A 21039-nucleotide genomic window follows, 5' to 3' on the forward strand; every position below is an offset into this window, starting at 1 on the left:
CTCTGGCCAGATGCCCTGATGTGGCTGGAAGACCTCCAGGAAACAGGAGATTTGGAAAAAGTCTCGAGCGTGGGATCAATGCCCCGCCTCCTCCAAGGGCTGACAGAACGTTTACCATCTCTGACCCTGTAGCAGTCAACTAGCTCAGTGGCTATGAGCAGACCAGGGAGTCAAACAGACCCCAGCTCTGCGCCTTGGGAGCTTGGACGGATCCCTCCCCGTCTCTCAGCCCCAGTTATCTCATTTATAAAACAGGGAGTAAGCCACACCCCCTCAAAGACTATCGTGCGGATGAAAGAGGAGTCCACAGAGAGTTCCGGCACCTTATAAATGGTTAACTACGGTAGCTAGCATGCTGGCAACAATGGTAAAAGAAGGCTGGGCAGGAGACGGTCCTCCCTCCGGGTCCAGCAGTCAGTCCATTGTCATCGGGCCGCATGATGACAGCAGGACCATCATACTTACTTCCGGCCACAGTGTGCCAGGAAGCCCCATTGACGGTCCCATCCTCTTTCTGGAAGTCTTCCGTGTGGCACGCCCTCCTCCTGGCATCCGTCATGAGGCGGTGAGTGGAGGCGTAGGCGTAGGCCAGCCAGCGGAACACGTGGTCGTCGGGTGTGGGAGTGTGCTCCTGCATCTTCCACGTGGACCTCACCATGTCGTAAGGGTAGGCCACCACCAGCTCTCCCCCCTGTAGGTTGCCACCCAGCACGAAGGGGATCTTTTCCATCCAGGCTATGACTGCCCTGGTCTCCGCTGCCACCTGTGAACGTTCCAAATTGAAACACATTTGAGAAATAAAATAAGAAGGAAACTGCTTTCTCTCCCTAGCTTTCCAAACAGGGACATAGCTGAAAAACGATCATTTTATGGAATCACCTGAGCAAAATTTAGAGTTTCAAAGTCTGTCCTGGGAAAACTGGCCACTGTGGAAATAATGAATAAAAAAAAGAGAAACCCAGAGAAGTTTCGTTTCCTAGCAACATTCCAGTTAATGCACAAAGAGGGAATGACAGAATTAGAGTATCAACATTCTGCAACTCCACTGAATTAATGGCTCAGTCAATGGATTAATGCTCACCAATAGTTACAAAGAGAGAGAACCAAACGTAACGTGTCTCCTGATGAAAGAACACACACCAAAAAAACCATCAACGCTGTACGTGACCAAGCCTCTAGTCCAGGGGTCAGCAGACTTTTTCTATTAAGGGCCAGATAGGAAATATTTTAAGCTTTGAGGGCCATGCAATCCCTGTGGCAACTACTCAACTCTGTCATTGTAGCAGGGCATGCACCACGGACAATACGCAGATGAATGATCATGGCTGTGTTCCAGTAAAACACCATTTACAAAAACAGACCTGAGTGGGACATGGCCCACGGGCTGTAGTTTACCAACCCCTTCTTGCTCTACCTAGCCTAGTGGTCTGAATCTCACTGCCGATTTACAAGAAACAGAGGAATATGTTACATGACATCACAAGAATACAGTCAGTAGCACACAGACAGTGGGAAATGTTAGAAGACAATCTAGTTGTTTATAACCTAGTTGTTACAAGATAAACAACAATAAAATTGCAAGAAAAAATGGAGAAAGTGATACAGGAGATACGTACAGTTTAAAGGAGACTTGAAAGGCTTATAAACCAATCAAAACGAATGGGCTCTAGTTGGATCCCAATTAAAACAAACTGAGAGAGAGAGAGAGAGAGAGAGAGAGAGAGAGAGAGAGATGGAGAATGATTATAGGAGAAATGTGAACACTGATTGGATATTTTATAATATTATGAAATGATTTTGATATGATAATGGTAATAATTTATGGCTTTAAAAGAGAGTCTGATCTTTTAAAGATACTTCCTGAAATATTTACAAATGAAATGATATCATACTTGGGATTTGCTTCAATAATCTTGGGGAGGAGGAGGAAGTGGCTGAAGATGTAGATGAAACATGAATTGATGTGTTGAAGCTGAGATGGGTCCATGGGGCAGGGGGTCCTTTACAGCTTCCTCTCTAATCTTGTATGCTTCACTTTTTTATGATAAAAAGTTAAGAGAAAAAAAGAAAGGAAGGAAGGAAGGAAGAAAGAATAGGAACTGACAGTGTTAGAAGCTAAAACTGGGAAGCTTGATATGGTCAAATACTGATCGGTAATCAAATATTTATCATGTTACTGAGCCTTCTGAAGATAATTCCAGTAGGAAAAAATGATAATGGAGAAGAAATAAACATTGGAAAGGTTTAACTATGCTGTATGGAAAACTGATTAAGGAATGAAAATGACTTGAAGGATTAATTAAGCTTTTTTTGTTTTCGTTTTTGTTCCTAAACACATCAGGGGCCCTGGATTGGACGAATCATAGGATTTAGCTCATGATACAGTATCATTATTGACCCACACTTGGTCATCTTCTCTTATATTTTGATATAATAAACACCGGGGAACCAAAGAATCAGCTTTTATTGACAATTTCTGCATACACATGTGATTTCCTGTCCCACCCTCCTGCTTCTCACTCGGAGGTAACCACTATACCCTAAACGATACGATTCTGATTCTCTTTTGTTTAACTCCACATGTGTATGCCTAAAAGTACACTGCTTGGTTTTACCTTCTTTTGATATGAAAAAAGGCAGAGTAACCAGACTGATTACTGTCTTCCGTAATTTTTTCGTCTTAGTTTATGTTTCTAAGACTAATCTGTGTTGCGTAAAGCTATATAGTTCACTTCAATATGAAGATCTCCTCATTCAATTTATCTGTTCTCATGGTGATGGGCATATAGGAAATTTTCCATTTTTTGCTATAATGAATAGTATTGCTTTTAACTTGTGCTGTCTTCTGGTATACCTGTGCTGAAATTTATCTTGCATAAATCACTGGAAGTGTAGCTGCAGTCAGAGGTATATACATATTCCACTTTACAAGATAATCAAATTATTTTCCGACGTCACTGTGCTAATTTACACTCTCACCCACGATGAATAAGAGACCCACTGTCCCATATCCTCTCCAGAGCTCGGCTACTGTTGATTTTGCCAAATCAATGGGTGTAAAATGTTCTCTTATCTGCATTTCCTTAGTACTAGTAATACTGAACATCTTTTCTTGTTTATTAACCATACGTTCCCTCCTCCATGAATTGCCTCTTTGTACCTTTACCCATTTTTCTACTGAGTTGTTTCTATTTTTTTCATTTGTTATTATCTTTTTAAAAATTCTAAGTCTTTTCCAATTATATAATTTTCAAATAACATCTCTCAGTTTTTAACCTTCTCTCATTATAGTTTTTAAAATCTTTTGACAAATGGGCTTTTAAATTTTGATGTAGCTAATGTATTAATCTTGTATTATGCTTTGTCCCAGGTGACAGTAAGTAACTAGACCCACAGGCATGAAATGCAGCCTTAGGAGGAATGTGTCCCACACATAAAATGACTGGAAAGAAGAAAGTAGCAGCAGAAATCAATACCACCTCAACTTTCCTGAGTGTGAGGCCTCATCTGTTGCTATGATCAGTGCCCTCCTGCAGTTTTGAGGATTGAGAAATAATACCCTTTTGTTCCTGATATTTGACACAGAACCCTAATATTGATGGTACTGCCATGAAGATTGGTAGCCAAGGTGCACATTCCTTCTCCCCTGGATGGATGATGGTGAGGGTTGCACAACAATGTCAATGTACTTAGTGCCACTGAACTGTACAGTTAAATATGGTTAAAATAGGATGTTTTATATTATGTGACTTTTACCACAGTAAAAAATTTTTTTTAATAATAATGCTAGATGGATAGATAGATAGACAGATACACATGCACAAATATCAAAGGGATATGTGTAAGGGAAAAAATATTTGTCAACTCACTCATCAAATATTTACTCTGTTTTTTATTGTTGGGATATACATTGCTTGTGATTAATCTCCTCAGTATCCAGTCTATCTAGTACCTGATTGAACTCAGGTGAACTAAAGACATTCTACCAAATATGTATCTTACTTTGATTGTTACAAAGATATTGAGTTCATTTTTTTTATGCTACAAGAATGTTTTAAAAATTAGATATCTACTGAATTCCATGGTAAGTACATTAGATGAAGTTAGGGATAGAAAAAATGTTTCAAAAATATATAATGTGCCCTCCTACCATTTAGCAAGGGAGATAAAACTAATCATAAATATCTCTTTTACAAGTTTAAAAGTGCCAAAAACTCATAAAGAAGACATGGCTAAAATGGCATGGTGGTTCAGGAAAGGGAATAATCACCTCCCTAAGAATCTTTATGTAGTCATATCCACTATGTTTCCATAAATTAATGAGGCATTATAGCATAGTTATAAGAACTGGAGGGGGCGTGGGATGAATTGGGAGATTGGGATTGACATATATACACTATTGATACTATGTCTAAAATAGATGACTAATGAGAACATACTGTATAGCACAGGGAACGCTTTCAATGTTCTGTGGTGACCTAAATGGGAAGGAAATCCAAAAAAGAGGGGATGTATGTTTACGTATAGCTGATTCACTTTGCTGTGCAGCAGAAACTAACACAACACTGTAAAGCAACTATACGCCAATAAAAATTAATTTTAAAATATTTTATTTTATAATTAATACCATTTAAAATCATTTTCCTCACCATGAAAAATCATTGTAAATGATTGTTAAATTTTACCAGATACTTCTTTCTGCAGACAAATTATTTCTTTTGTTTTCTTTTGTTTTTTTCTATCATTTCATTGATTTTTGCTCTTTTTAATCACAGTCTTTCTACATTTGGGGGGTTTCTTCTGTTATTCTTTTGCTAGCTTCTTAAGTTAGTTGATGTTCAGCTTTTCTTATTTTGGAATATAATCATTCAAAGGTATAAATTCCTGAAAGCACTATTTTTTTTGCTATACTCCACAAATTTTGACATTTAGTGTTCTCATTATCTTTGATTTATTTTTTAGTTGCCAGTATGAACTTTTTCTTTGACCCATTACTTACTTTTTAAAAAAATTTTCTAAATACATGGTGATGTTTTCATTAACCTTATTACTGTCTGCTAGCTTAATTGTATGGTGGCGAGAGACTCATGGTCTGCCTGACTCCTATTTTCTGAAATTTGTTGAGATTTCCTTTACAGACAAGAACACCATCAATTTTTGAAAATTCTCCAGGGATTACTCAGAAGAATATGTATTCTCTACTTGTTGGTTATAGAACTCTTACAGATCCCTATGTCAAGGCTGTTAATTGTTATTCAAATCTCTGTCTTTGCTGATTTCTTATCTATCTAACCTGTCCATAACTGAGAAGGGTATTGGTGATGGCAGGTTTGTGTAATTCTCCCTGTGTTTTTAAATAAAGAACAAGCTCAAAAAACTAAATTCTGGACTTAAAGCAAAGACTGAAATCCAAGGACTTTCTATAATTGTGCTAAAATGATTACTTATCTCTCAGAGACTCAAGGCTAAGAAAACTGGCAACCATATTCCAATTTTGGTCCAAGGGCTCCCAAATTATAACATCACTTGAATCCTCAGCTTTGCCAGATGTCACTAGTATGTTAGCTTGCAAAAAAACAGGGATTATGTAGGGTGGAATTAGGAAATGTGAGAAAGGATTCAGAAGACCCAGATGGCCTGAATTCTTTACTTCTCCACCCCCCATAAGGCGCCCTTGGGCATCCTAACTAAACCACATGGTATCGCCACTGTCTGTCTCCATCATTGGACCGGTTGCTTCTTGAGGTCCTGGAGAACACGATCCTGTGCATCACTAAATGAAGCAACCACGCTGGCCCTCCTCCAGTAAGTGGTACCCACGTGTGCTGTGAGCTGGAGCTCTGGAGACCTGCCCCCTACCCATTCATCTTCTTCCCCTTGATTCCTCAAGAAGAAAAGCCAAGGATTATTATTAATTTTTTTTTTTTTGATCTTGCAATGTGCTTGCCTAGGATATAGCATGTCCCAGCCTTCCCTTTGGTGGGTTGATACCGAGTTTTGACTAAATTCTGGCAAGATTTAAACAAAAGCATTACGCAGGAATTCTAGGAATGCCTAGAAAGTTAACTGACTTATCTGAGAGGAAGACATTTTTTTAACCTTTTCTTTCCTTTTCCTTCAAAGACATGATAGCTGGAGCGCCAAGATGGAACTGCCATCTTGAATTATGACCTTGAAAATCAAAGTCCACATGCTAACATATGGAGGCAGAAAGATGACTTTTGGGGTCCTGATGATCATGGGCTTCTATTTGGCTGGCCCTGAGCCATCTGCCTCCAGGGTTCTCTTACGGGGAAAAAAACAAAACAAAACACTTTTACCTCGTTAAGCCGCTGTTATTTTGTTTTTTTTTCTGTTGGTGTACCCAAACCTAACACTCATATAGTAATCAAGGCAGATTACTATATAAGACAAGAGACGAAGGGTAAAGAGCATTTACAGTGGGCAGAGGAGGCAATAAAAGGCATGGGAAATTCTGCGAAAATTATTTCTTCCGCGAGGTACTTTTTGGAAAACTAGACCTAAGAAATTTGGGGGAGACATTTCTCATCCAAATGCATTTTTCTTTGCGAAGAAGCACCACATGTAATAAATCCATGGGGACTTGTGAAAATAAAAGTAAGATATCTCAAGTAATCAGTGAGGTCTAAGGACAAATTTCACTGCAATTTCACCGCACTGCCAAAGGTGAAGGTTATAATGACCGAAACAAACATGCACAATTCAGGCAAAGGTTTTTCGGGAAGCACTGCAAAGAAATCGAATGAAATGATTTCTCTTCTAGGAAGAATCTCCTCAAATTTCAATTTAGAAGGTAGTTATTATCTAGCACACTTCCCTACTTTTGGAGAAAACATGAAAGGAAAAAATGATTTTGTCTTGTTCTTAAATGTTATATCCTCTGCAAATACCGGTGGGTTTAACTTTGGCCTCCGCTGCTCTAGAGATTATGGGGTCTTTTTACTCACCGTGGCATTTTCAGACAGAAACCACTCAGGGATTGCAATATAGTGATTGGGAACTTTCCGTGGGACGTTCTGTCGGTCCTCTGCCCCCCAGAGCAGTGTGTTTAAGTCAGGAAAGTTGTTGTTGATGTCAATTCCGTCATGGGTCCAGCGTCCCAGGGACCAGCCTCCCAGCTCCGAGCCCTGGGAGAAAATTCAGAATATGAGGAACCCACAGACTTCTGGACCATTCTGTCTCTCACATACAGCAGGCACCTCCGTCTCCATCTCCATCTCCATTTGGAGTGTGTCTCTAAGCCTCTACTCACCCTCTGATCCAAAGATGACATCCAAAGGAGAATATTTGGTAAATAATCTGTTAATATTTGGTGGGTGATGGATAATATAGCCAAGCAACTCCAAAGAGGGAATGCACAGAATCGCTCCTGCCGTATGGCAGTGCTCAGAAAAGTATTAGGTCTCCCCTGCCTCCTCTTCCTTCACCTCTTCTACACAGGTTGAATGAAACTCCAAGTAGTAATGAGTCTAAGACTCTGTCAGTGCAAAAATCAAACGCCACCATATTAATGCTTTCTCCCTGCACTTCTGGCTCACTATTTCGCACTGCAAATCCCTAACCAGCCAGTTGCACCAATAAATACAACCAAAACTCTGCACTGTAAAACTTGCATTTGATAGGTACCATTGTTTTAAATATAGTTTTCCATTTTATTCCCAGATACTGTGATATATAATTATAAATACACAATACAACATTATACTAACTGTAATCTATACATAACTCTCCATATAACTGTAACCTATATAAATTCTATATCATAATTGGAACATGACATAGAAACAATATATCAGAATAACAAAAATAACTGTCCTCAGAGAACTGATGAGAGGATTGCAGGTAATAATCGAGGTTAGAACGTGCCTTAAGTGCTCAATCGATGCTAGGTGTTATTATTATTCTATCCTATTGTTCCCACTGTATATATAACAATATTATTATTCATGTTCATTTTCTTCAGTCTGTTAGTGTCTCCCCATAATTCTCAATTACTGCTGTGCATCTTTCATAAGCCTTGCGGGTTTCCTTGTCTCAGCAGAAAGACACTTAAGAAGAAAGCTGGTAATGTGGAATTCAGATCAACTCATGGCTCAGCACACTGTGGGGGGGGAAGAAGGGGTGGCTAGCTGCTGTGCTGGGTGAGAGGAACGGTCCATTACCCCCTCGTAGGCCTTCTCATAGCCGTCGGGGTTGAGGGAGGGGATGATGTGGATCCGGGTCTCCTCCACCAGGCGGACGATGCGTGAGTTGCGGGCCAAGTACTCCTGGCACAGAAACTGCATCAGCAGAAGCATCAGCTCCCGGCCCAGCACCTCGTTGCCATGGGCCCCCGCGATGTAGTGGAACTCGGGCTCACCTTTACTCAAAGATGGGAAAAAAATAGAGGATCATATCGGGTGCTTCCAGCAAAACAGTCCTCATCACATTGTATTAGGAAAGAAATCTCTGAATAATAGAAACTTACAATTTTAGCCCTCTCTGTTCTTTCAAATCAACCACAATTATACCAGTACAATTTTTATTAATTCCCAGATAGTCAGATATATAAGAAAATGAGTAGAAAAATCTCAAATGATATCCAGCCACGGGGAAGGAATGTTTAGACTTATTTGGCAAGAACAAATACAATAACACAGTGTTTAGAGTTTAAAAGTTACAAATTAAACACAAGCCAGAGCAATTATTTTTCTCTTCCGGGAGGCAATTGCTTTTCTTAAAACAACTTTGTATTCAATTTTATAAAGATACAGAGATGAATAAATGCAAGCAGAAAATAGTGTCAGGGCAAGTCAGCAGTGACACCGTTTTGTAAAGGGGGGCCTGTCTTTGAGCTTGTTCTCTTCAAAGCTCAGCTTTTTCGACGTCGGATTTGTCAGTGCGGCCGTGAGCTGACAGCACTCCTGCCTCTTTTGTTGGCCAAGCTACTGCTTTTGCGGAAATGTGATTTCACCCACAGATAAAGCCCTTACCCTTTGAAAGGCACTCCTGAGAGAAACTCCTGGAATACCAATGAAAATTAAGTCGAGAGAATCAGACAAATCTTTGCATTTAACTTGCAGTGGATTTCTAAAGGGCTCACAATTTGACCAAAAAGAAAAATCTCTGACCCCACTCCCGCTCCTCCACCCACTGACTTGTAGGAGAACATAGTTTTGGGAGTGATTGAATGAGAAATGGCTGAAAACAGGAAATGCTTGAAAATAGGATGGAAATTTAAAGGAAAATTAAGGGAACCGCCTCTAACTAGAGCCCTTAACGACCAGGAAGTCCAGAATTTTCTCCAGGAATAAAACTCTGTCCTGGGCTTCCCTGGTGGCGCAGTGGTTGAGAGTCCGCCTGCCGATGCGGGGGACACGGGTTCGTGCCCCGGTCCGGGAAGATCCCACGTGCCGCGGAGCGGCTGGGCCCGTGAGCCATGGCCGCTGAGCCTGCGCGTCCGGAGCCTGCGCTCCGCAACGGGAGAGGCCACGGCAGTGAGAGGCCCGCGTACCGCAAAAACAAAACAAAACAAAACAAAACAAAAAAAACTCTGTCCTAACCATCTCCAGCCATTTTCCTCTTTGGTTAGCATGACCAGTCTCAGAGACGGGAAACAGAATTAAATACGGTCCATTTGGAGAAAAGGAGGGTATTTCTTAAGTAATTTGATAGCCCACATCATAAAATGAGGCGTTCAGAGAACCAAGATCTGCAGAATCTATGTGGGAGTGAGTGCATGGACAGCTCCCGCTCTGTTTCGTGAATGTTCTCACAGGGTGACCATCGCCTCGCTCTTTAAGAAAGCACCGGACTCGAAGGGCCAGGTGCGCTACAGAGGGGCAGCCTCACCGACTTCGTGCTCGCCAGGGTGGTCGGAGATCTCCACAGCGTACAGCTTCAGGCCCTGGTGGCTCTTGCCAATGTTGTAAATCCTGGTGATGTTGGAGCACATTTCATTCACGACCTTCATCAACTGAGAAACAAGATGGGTTTACGGCCCTACACAAGGATGGCCACGCTGCACGGAGGGCAGACCTCTCAGGAAGACAGCCCTCTCCCACGGCCCCCTGCACACGGCCACCCTCCTGCACACCAGTGCCATCCCCCTTCCTAGAATGTTCTCCTCGTGGCCCCTCTGCCCTGTCTTCCAGCACCTCCTGCTTGTGTTCATCACCTCCCTGGGCTGTCGTGTCACCTCCCTGGGTGACGAGGTATTACCTTTTCACTTTGGTTTCCTGTTTTCTTATTGTGACCTCATTAGACAGACTGAGCCTTTTCTCTCTATACCCTTGCCTAAATAAATATTTATTACTGAATATCATATTTTTCTTACACTGTAATGAGCAATCTATGATGTCAGGCTGAAGAAACACACACGGCTTCGCCCTCCTGGAACTCAAAGTGAGGTAACAGATGGAGTGCCATCGCCACTTCATTGGTGCCAAGTAAGGGGTGCGTGGAGGCCAGGGTGACGGGAGCCGTGCAGTGAAAGGGTGAGGGATGCAGGCTTCCACGAGAAGGTGAAATATATATGGGTTGTTTCCTGAATTTTGCTTGGACAGTCGAGCTTGTCAGACAGCTGCCAAAGGAAGGGAAGAGGGTCTGCTCATCACAGGAGCGCTGGGGCAAAGGACAGAGACACCCCCGCCAGAGGCTGCTGTGCCTCCCCTCCCTGAACGGGTACCTGTGAGTGAGCTGGGTAAGTGGCCTTGACTTTCTGGGGGAAACTGTTTAGCCATCCCCAAGTGAAAGAAGCTCTGATTCAAAGGATGTCTCTGCCAGGCACCAGACTAGCCACGCTTCCCCATGGTAGAGTCAGGTGCGTTCATGAGATAACTTCTGACAGGGTGTTACAGACCAGGAGGGAAGCTTGGGTTCTGTGGAAGCAGCGAGGGAGGACATCCCAGCCTGGCGGGTGGGCGGGTGCCCACCAGGGAGGGCTTCATCCTTTTACAAGATGAGCAGGAGCTGGGCTGGTGGTGATGGAGGAAGGGGTGGCATGGGCCTGGGCGTGCTCTAAGCATCTTTCAAAACATTCCTCATCAACCAAATGATCCATAAAATGTCCTTGTAAAGTGTAAATAAACAACTCTGTCTCAAACGTTATGGTAGGTTAAAATCTACGGAACTGGTAAATCGGTATCGTGGAATTTCTGCCGGAGTGGAGTGACATTGCACTTGGTTTGCCTTTTGTAACAACATTCTGCGCTGCTGGGTGGAGGAAGATCCTGGGCTTCGGTGCGCATTTCTAAAGGAATGGAGCTTTTGCTGCTGGTGCTTTGCTTTTACGACACACACACCTACGAGGTGTTACAGCCACAGCCCTGGTCAGGCATTCAGGGTCTATCCTCTCACCACTCCTGGGAGGGGGAAACAGGCTTTGCTTTATGATAGCTCACTTTGTGTTATCATATCTAGGTGAGAGAAAGAGAAAGCTGACTATAAAGGACTCTTGTTCAAAGAGGGAAGAGGCAGAAACCCACCACCACTGGAGAAACCACATGCCAGCAAGGTTAATGTAGCTTCACACCTCTCACCATGAGGGATACATACCGAGGGGCTGAAGTGGAGCCACACAGGAGTAGGCCAAGTTTTAACAAGAGACATGGTGATAATGTCACTAGCAACGTTCACCATCGCGGTCATAGTAAGTTCTATCTCTCCACTGCATCTCATCGTGACGACCACCAGTGAAGTAGATAAGCAAGGAGGCCTGTCCCCATTCTACAGCTATGGAGACTGAGGCTCAGAAAGACATTGAGGGATTTGCCCAGGGTCTCCCAGCTGGTACCAGGTGGAGCCAGGGCTTTGGACTCTTGAGTTCTTATCTGCCCATGAAGGTGCAGGAGAGCAATAGAAACAAGCAATGCCGCCCCTTTTGTCTGTTGTACACGGGATTGTTCCGGTAGACGGCCACAGCACAAGCACCATCTGATCTGGGCCTCTCGTATCAGTCTCTGCTGACCACACGCGCTCCACTAGCAGCGCGGACCTCAGCAAATCCTACTCAGCAGGTGACCCACCGTCCTGCGCTCAGATCAAGGACCAGTTCTGCAGACACAGAGCCACTCGGCTCATCCTGAACTAGGTGATCAACACAAGCATTCAGCACAGAGTCTGGCTGTCCTTTAATGCCTACCCGCCTTCCCCTTTTGATGAGCTGCCAGAGGAATGTGCCCCCTGTGCTGGAGATCATGACCTTGACATTGGAAAAAGACAAACAGCATCTTCCCTTGGATGCACACTTAGCCAGGGATACAGCCTCTCAGGATGGGATGATTCTTAGCCATAACTCATCAGTCACCTCTTTATCCTCTACCCACCACTGCAGTATTTTTAGACCGGTCACATTTTCCTTCTTGGCGTTGTGGTGTCACAAGTAGCTTTTCCATGCACAGGAACGAGTATTTTTAGACCGGTCACATTTTCCTTCTTGGCGTTGTGGTGTCACAAGTAGCTTTTCCATGCACAGGAACGAGAACACGGGCATTTGAAGACTCCCTTTAGAAAGGTTCTTGACAACCCCCTCTGCACCGTGGCCCTCTGCAGCGCTGGGAAGGATTTCTCCAGGGGCCACGGGCACCCTCAGAGACCCGGCTGGCGAGCCACCTTGCTTATTCCCAGCAAGAGTCAGAGGATTTTCTGGAGTTTGAGTCTTAATGGTAAATGTTTGAGTCTTGATGTCTAAAGTAAGAGAAAGGGACAGAATTTTCTTCACTGCCTTGTTGAGGAAGCATTCATCCTCAACAAGGATGACATCACCCAAAGGAGGTGAAAATTGGTTTTCCAGGGGCTAAAAATCTTAAATATTACATGCGTTGTGGCCCTCCAAAGTGCAACCCTACCCAACAAAATTTTATTCCTTCGTTTTTAATGTAATGGGTAATTAAGAAAAGTGTCCAGAAAGGGCCAGTAAGGAAACATGGTTGAGAAACACTGCCCTCGAGAGTAGTGGGCTTTGTAAGATGCTCAGCATCCTCAAGACTCTGTCTCCTCGTCTCTGAGGTGGGAAGAAATCACATCCTGGGATCTACTGAGTTCCTGGCTCTGTTGCTTCCCTCCTCTCCTGAAGGAGACAGAAGAAAGAGCCCCCTTTCCTAGTAATTCAGTTTCGAGCAATACATCAGAGGATCGGAGCGGTATGTCAGAGGTAAATTACGTGCACGATGACACTTGCTGGAGCAGGTTTCATCCTCTCACACGTCACTGCCAGTGGGGAGCTATCCGAAGGCTCCAGGGCAGAAAGGTAGCTGAGAAAACGGATGCATCCACTCACTGGAACATTCCGCAGCATCCAATGACAATTATGAAGACAGCAATGAGACATGGCTAATGATCCAATATTAAGTGAGAAAATCTGGGCAAAGTTGCAACCATCCTCTGATCAAAATCGTATGAATTCTGTGAACACAGAAACGCAAACCCTGGATAGAAATGGGGGAAAATGAAAACCACTGATTCTTTAGGGTATTGGGTTCATGGAGGATTAACCTTGAGACTTTTAGTTTGCATTTGATACGGTTACAATATTGCTTATCCAATGAATTAAAATGTTAAAAAAAAAAAAGAAAGAAGGGAGAAGAGAAAAAGTCCTCTTCCATCATCTTTACTCATTTGTCTGAGAAACAGACACTGCATCTGATCAAGTGAAAAGGAATTCCAGAGGGAGGGGGAAGGAAGAGAGCCAGGGTAGGAGGCGTCCCGTGGCGGGCGGAGCTGGGCTTGTCTGGATCCGCAAGCCTGCTGTCCTGCCCGGGTTTCCTGCCTCCATCGTCCACCCCCAGGGTCAGGAGCTCAGCGACCCCACCGCCTGCTACCCACGACCATCCTCAGCTGCCCGGGGAAATCAAAACCATCAGCCGGCTGCCTTCCAACCCACGTCTCTCCCGGACTCCTTTCTACTGCCTCATGCCACACGCTCCTTATCAGCCAACCAGCCAGAATTTCCTAAGCATTTGGCACCTGACAACTGCAGGTCCCCAACCAAAGTCCAATCTTTTTAACCTCTCCCCAAAACCACTTCTTTTTCTCCCGCTGTGGACGGTATCCCAGGCCCTGGGAAGCACACCAGAATCCTATCTCTCTCCAACTTATTGGGGAATCCTAGGACTGGTCAGTCCCCCTCAGAAACCCCTCCCCCCATCCTTCTTCAGACCCGGCAGGTCCCTCTCCTGGGACAGGGGCAGAGCTCACCAGTCTACTGCCCATACAACTGCCAGAAGGATCTCCCCAAACACAGCTCTGCTCCTGGAGAAGACCTCCCGATTCTCAGACTCAAGACTAAAGCCTCTCTTGGCACTGCCAACTGTCCCAGAAACAGGCCGTCCCCTCCTGCCTCCACAGTCCTGTTCTCGTTGTCCTCACTGCTCGGACCACCCTTCCTTCTGTCTCTTCCTGCCACAGGCCCTGGATGACGGCGGACCTCACTTGCAACCGTCCCTTCCCAACCACGGCCGGCCACGCCGGCCCCGTCCCCCCAAAATCTCCCCCGTAACAACCTCAAAAGTACAGTTATCCAATACACTTTATGGATTTAAGATAAAATGACAGAGTCTCTGCCCTCGTGGTCCCAAATGACGGAGAAAGGTAACGTACATGTAGACACAGAGGTGACTGAGCAATTGAATGGTGACACACGCTGGGAAGGCCTTCAGTGCTCAGAACAATTAACTCAATCTGCATCATAATATCAGCATTTGCGCAACGGCCTCCTGCCTCCCCCCTTCCCCCCATCCCCTTCCCAAGCCCCCGGGGCTCCCCCTGCGGGGAGAACGGTGTCTTATAAGTCAGTGCTCCGGAAATAACTCTCACACACGCTAGTCCAGTCGCTCACATTCTTATGATTTCCCCTCCAAAGCAACAGCTGTTCTGTTTTCTCTTCCTGCTCTTGCGTCTGCTTCCCATTTTTGTGTTTTTTGTAAATGTCTCTCGCAATACTAGGATAAACTAACAGTTTTTTTTTTTCCCCCCTGAAGTGGAAAGATTTCTACAGCAATCTAGCAGACTCCATACAGGGAACTGCGAAAAGTGCTGGCTTCTTTCCCATCCCCAGGAGCCAGGAGTCCAAATGGCAAATCACTTCTGGCCTGAACACTCTTCAGGGTTGATAGATGCCCCCAACGCCCAAACTCAGACAGTTTCCAGTTGAGTGCTGCGGGGTCCTGAGAGATCGGAGTGGTCACCCAGTGTCCCCTGCAGGGGCTGCATTGCTTTCTCGGGCTCCTCTTAGCTCTAACATCTACCAGGTGATGGGGACCAGAGCCCCCCAGGGTAATGAAGCACATCCATTAGCTCTCCCCATATGAGAAGGACCCCCATTCTCCATGCGGGACAACTATTTAAAGATACCACACTCTCCGTGCAGTGAGCCCACTTTAAATGCATTTAGATAGATTGCTTTTGACATTAACTGCACCAACTAAGTTGATAGTTGCCTAATTTCTGGGCAAAAAGATGTCCCGAGATGCCCACTGAGCAAAGCTGTGTTAAGTCACGAGTGCTTCATAAAATGGAATGGTGAGCAGCCACATAAACACCCGACAACGGAGAGCATCAGGGATGATTCACAGACCTCAGGTGCAAACACATTATCCTGATTTCTGCAGAGCAAGACCCCGGGACAATTTCTTTAGCACGTCCCACCTCCAAGTCTGTGCCGACAGGTGCCTGCACGCTGTGTGTATCTCAAATTAAATGACACGGAGACTAACTGGGTTTGTTGACTCCCTGGGATGAAGCAGAGAGCCCTCGTGGCAAAGCCTAATCGCTCCGACCTCAGGAAAGTCTCCTGCCCTTGCACCGCGTGGCTGGTACCGCTCCCTCAGCACCTGTGAGCCCTCGCTTGGAGCCATGTTATTCTGGCCTTTGGTGAATGCTTGTTCATTAAACATATTCGTGAGTACGTTTCTCTGTTCCTTCTCTTCCGACAGATTCTTGCGTGTCTAAGGGTTTCTCATTTGCCAACACTTCCCCGCGCTTTCTAGCACAAGGCTTGGGGGGAACGCTGAACGGGATTACACAGGCAAAGCACTCAGCATAGGGCTGCTTTTTTAGCCTGTCCTAAAAAACCCTTGGTCCCTTCTCCCTTCTGCACCCACTAGACAACTGCTGTCAATAGCTCAGGATTACTTGGTTTCTGTCATTAAATCTGGGACAATCTCACCTGGGACGTCCTTTCCTCCTACGAACAGTCGAAAGCACTGAGAGCCATGAGGTATCAACCCGCTGTTCTGAAACCTGCCTGTACATTAGAAGCACAAGGAGAGCTTTAAATAATTTAGATTCCCCAGTCCCTTTTCCTCAGGATTCTGCTCTCATTGGCCAGAGGCAGGTTTCAAGTAGAGGTATTTTTCCAAATTTCCCCCCGTGATTCTAATACCGAGAATCAGAGAATCAGAATACAAGGGGAGTGTTACATATCCCCTCGGTGACTCGGTTTCGCCATCAGTAAGACAAGGCCAGCGACAGTCCTCACTGCTCGGGTGGTTAGAGAGACTGACCACGTTAACATAGGTGAATTCCTAACGTAGGGAAATTGATGTAGGTCGTATGTGAGAGCTTCCTGCTATTACTATTACCAGTGTTATTACGGATTCCTTTTCTTTTTCGACTCTGCACATGACTATTGTCCTTAAATCAGTGATACCACTCAAACACACAGTGATGTATTTTTTTTTAATTGAAGTAGAGTTGATTTACAATATTGTGTTTGTTTCAGGGGTACAGCAAAGTGATTCCATTTTATATATATATATATATATATATATATATATATATGTATGGAACATTATTTTCCATTATAGGCTATTACAAAATATTGACTATAACTCCCTGGGCCATCCGGTAAATCCTTGTTGCTTCTCTATTTTATATATAGTAGTCTGTATCCGTTAATCCCAGACTCCTAATTTATCCCTCCCCCTCTCCCTTTCCACTTCGGTAACCATAAGTTTGTTTTCTATGCCTGTGAGTCTGTTTCCATGTTGCATATAGATTCATTTGTATTATTTTTTAGATTCCACACATAAGTGATGTCATATAATATTTGTCTTTCTCTGACCTACTTCAGTAAGTATAATATTCTCTTGATCCACCCACGTGGCTGCAAATGGCCATATTTCATTCTTTTTTATGGTTAATATTCCATTGTATATACATATAGCACATCTTCTTAAGCCAATCATCTGTTGATGGGCAGTTAGGTTGTTTCCACGTCTTGGCTATGAACATTTGGGTACATGAATATTTTCAAACTAGAGTCTTCATTTTTTGTCTGGATATATACCCAGGAATGGGATCGCTGGATCACGTGGTGGCTCTCTTTTTAGTTTTTTAAGGAACCGCCATACTGTTTTCCATAGTGGCGTCACCAATTTACATTTCCGCCAACAGTGTAGGCGGAAGAAGTATAGTATTAAATCAGAAAGCTTGGCTTCGAGTTCTGCTTCAATCACTTGCTGGTGAGGGAGGTTTCCTCTGGTCACCTGAACCCCAAGGCGTTCTCAGCCTCGAAACTACAAGCACTTCCTGTGGCTTCAACAAACCATAAAAGCACAGAGACAAACAGCTACGTGCGTCTGGGCACAGGAGAGACTTCCCTCTGAGAAACCTGGATCTTACCTGACGCATTTCCTTATAGCTGTGGTGCTTAAAATCCAGGTCATCGGTGGTGGTCATTTCATTCCGTCGGTGGTAATAGTTATGTGGATCTACGGACAGAAATACGGTTTTGAATTCATTCACAGTATTCTGTTACCCGTGGAGGCTGTGTTAGGTGCCTGATTTGCGTGGGAACACAGCTCAACCTCCAGCTTCTAACTTTCGCACAGAGGTGAGAGAGCCAAACTTTCAAGAAGCATCTTAAGAGTCAGAACTATCCAGTGGTGAGAGCATGGGCCTGGAGCCAGAATGCCTGGGTTCCAATCTCTTCCACTTGTGTGCTGTGTGACCTTGGATAAGTCACTGGAGCAGTTTTTCCTCAGTGTCTTCACCTATAAACAGGGGAACACTGGTACCTCCCTCACTGGTTCATTGTTAGTGTTAGTGCCTGGCAAAACAGTCACACTAAATGAAGGAAGGAATACGTGAATGAATGAATGAATGAATATCACAATTGCACGGAAGTTTTCAGAAGTGTGGTGGACTCTATCAGTTGCTAGCCCAGCAGGCAGTCCACTCTCATTCTTCCTAACAGAAGCCCTGTGTTGTTTGGGAATCCCCACTTCTCCACTTCTAGGAAACTGACCTCATGCCTTAAGCCCCAGGGGTCCCACATGACTGGTCTAAGCCAATCAGAACATAGCACTCCTGGCTCCTCTTATTGGTCCAGATTGAAGGGAAGGACGTGAATGGCACAGAGGAGCGAGTGAGAATCTCTCCAGAGTAGAGGACAGAGAGAACTTCAACAGCTACTGAGTGAACCAACCCTAGATTCCCATCAACCTCCCTTGGGACTTCCAATCCCATGAGATAAAGAATCCCCTGAACCTGCTAAGCCAGTGGGAGCTGGGGTTTCTGTTGTTGGAGCCAAAGCACCCTAACAGGCATAATCAGGGTGCATTAGCAGTGGTGACCCCTGAGGACTGGGGAGGAGATGTCTGCTCTTGACTTAATTCTCTTCCAGATAAATTGACCTTTTTCTTTAATTCCTATAAGCCGATGTCGTTTATGCAACTACAAAAACAAAGAGCACGCAGAAGAAAAGGAGGGGAAAGGGAACAGGAAGAGCTAGAAGGAGGATGAGGTGGGGAAGGGACCATTCAGTGGGCCCTCTCCTGACCTGACAAAAAGTCGGAGGCTTACAGAGCCTCAGCCAGGCTTGCCATCTCCAGCTCCAGCTCCATGCAGCCAGAAATCCTGGTCAGCTCAGATCCCTCCCCAAGGCAGAGAGCACATGGTGCTTTAGACAAGTTAACCTACTAACTCAGGAACCACGTGAGCAAAGCTGGAACCATAGCAGCTGTTTGATCCAAGTGGCTCAAGGGATAATTCTGGAGGTGATGGCAGTGGCGGGTGATGGAAGGATGAACACCTGCTCCCAGTGGTGTTAGGAGCAGGGAGTCCTAACTCATGCCACAAAACAAGGCCACAGACCAGCAACACTGGCCGCTTGTAAGACGCAGCCTACGCCTACTGAATCCGAATCCACGTTTTAAAAAATCCATAAGTTTGAGAAGCACAGTGTTAAAGTACTGAGCGCCCTGCCAGCAGGGTTGAGGTCCGCGGTGCACATTACACACATCTGCGATCACGTGAGCTGGCTGCCTGTCTGCAATCCACAGCCGCCTGGCGTGACTGCCGCCTGGAACCTACCTGCCGAGGTCCCCTTAAAGACTGGCTTCACCCTTGAGACTGCGGCCACATGCGGCACGTTGAAAATCACATGCGGACCCACACACCAAAAACGACTCGGCGCTTAACATTCAGAGAAGGTTTTCCAGTGACACTATTAGAAACAAATAATCACCACTGAGAAAGAGATAATGTGGGTGGGGGGCAAACTGGCATTCTGTTCCAGAAAGAAAGCAAAAGTAGTTCAGGTTCAGCAAAGGCCCCCAGTTATGTTCCAAGCTCTGTCCTTTGGGGAGTCCTTTGGCTGACCGTACCCTCCAGCAAGCCTCCTGCCCTTTGGTTTCCAAACCTGTATGTTTCAAAGCCAAGGTAAAGCACATTTTCACATTACTTTACACTGAATTCACCCACCTGCTGATTCCTTAGAGCTACTCAACACCCCGCCCCCAAGTCCCAGGGGCCTCTTTCCAAGACTCCTCTTGAAAAGCCCCTTTTGTCTTCAAACACAAGTTATGCCTTCAAGGGTTCTTAAAAAGGATTGAAGAAAAACGCAGAACTCAAGGTAGAAAGATCTCCATGTCTGGCAACATTGTTCCTTCCTTGAGACTGATCAGTTTGAGGGTATGGGTACGAGTTCCAGAACCGACTCAGAACCACAGGTGAACATTTTCACAACCTTCAGTCTTCCACCTTTCAAACAAATACTTCTAAACTTGTCCACTTATTCTGATTGGATAAAGTTTTATTGAGAACCTATCAGGGCCCCAACACTGCCGGTAACGAGTGAGAACCAAGCCCATCCCTCCCTGGGGCCCATAGTCTACAAACCCACCCCGTTAGTCAGCCAAACCCACTGTCCCCTTCTCTCTTCTGTGGACCAAAGAATCCCAGTCTCCTGTGGGGAATCTATTCTAGATGCTGCCAGTGGAATAGCCTTGCCCAGCACGCACAGGTATGGGCATGTGACCCAGGTTCAGCCAATGAAAACACACGTCCTCTGGTCACAGCCACTGGCTCAGAGATGGTCCCAGGATCCAAGCTGGGCTGATAAGACGACTCCTCCCAGAGCTCCTCCCCACGAGGGTCTCCTGCTGGCGTCACTCACATGCTGGATGAGTTTGGGGTGTTAGTGGCCAAGCTTCCTGCCTGCACGGTGGTGAGGAGGGGAGCTCTGACTGCACCAGGAAGGCCCTGAGATTGCAGACCTATTCCTACCTGAAGCCAGAGTCAGATCTACCCCGGGAATTTTCACTCCTGTGAGCTAAAATTTTCCTTCTCCCCCGACCCCTCCCAAGGTAATTTGAGTAGGAATTCCGACATTTGAAATGGAAGTCTGGACTTAGTCTGCAAGGCTTTTATCCTTGCAGATGGAGCTTTGGAGGAGCAGTCTCCTGCTTCCTTTCACGTGGCTGGTTTCATGTATCAGATGTCCTGACCACCAGCTGATTCCTCTGGAACACCTTAGTAACGGGAAGAGACGAACTGCAGATGGGGCACATGGAGTCTAAAACTGCCCTCCCAACATTACTTCTCTTATTCGGTGACTCAAAGTCCTGCTCTGTCCCAACAGGGCTACTCATTAAGCCTCTTTTGGGTTGAATGATGGCCCCCCTCCAAAAAGATATGTTGCAGTCCTAATCCCCAGGACCTTAGAACGTGACCTTATTTGGAGAGAGGGGTTTTACAGAGCTAATCGAGTTTACACGAGGTCCTTAGGGTGGGCCCTATTCCATTATGACTGTGTCT

The 21039-nt window shown here is 45.1% G+C and overlaps 1 protein-coding gene across 1 annotated transcript in view; it reads right to left on the bottom strand.

Moving 5' to 3' along the window:
* The window catches only part of CPXM2 (carboxypeptidase X, M14 family member 2), a 128848-nt gene that overhangs the window by 12894 nt on the left and 94915 nt on the right, over positions 1-21039 (bottom strand). Inside the window, exons 7-11 of the mRNA XM_024121523.3 lie at positions 17623-17711; positions 9853-9976; positions 8184-8380; positions 6969-7148; positions 466-763 (exon numbers count right to left, since the gene is read on the bottom strand). Of these exons, the coding sequence (XP_023977291.1) occupies positions 466-763; positions 6969-7148; positions 8184-8380; positions 9853-9976; positions 17623-17711 (888 nt within the window). The remainder of the gene's footprint in view (positions 1-465; positions 764-6968; positions 7149-8183; positions 8381-9852; positions 9977-17622; positions 17712-21039) is intronic.

Source organism: Physeter macrocephalus, chromosome 20 (genome assembly GCF_002837175.3).
Source record: "Physeter macrocephalus isolate SW-GA chromosome 20, ASM283717v5, whole genome shotgun sequence".
Taxonomy (NCBI): domain Eukaryota; kingdom Metazoa; phylum Chordata; class Mammalia; order Artiodactyla; family Physeteridae; genus Physeter; species Physeter macrocephalus.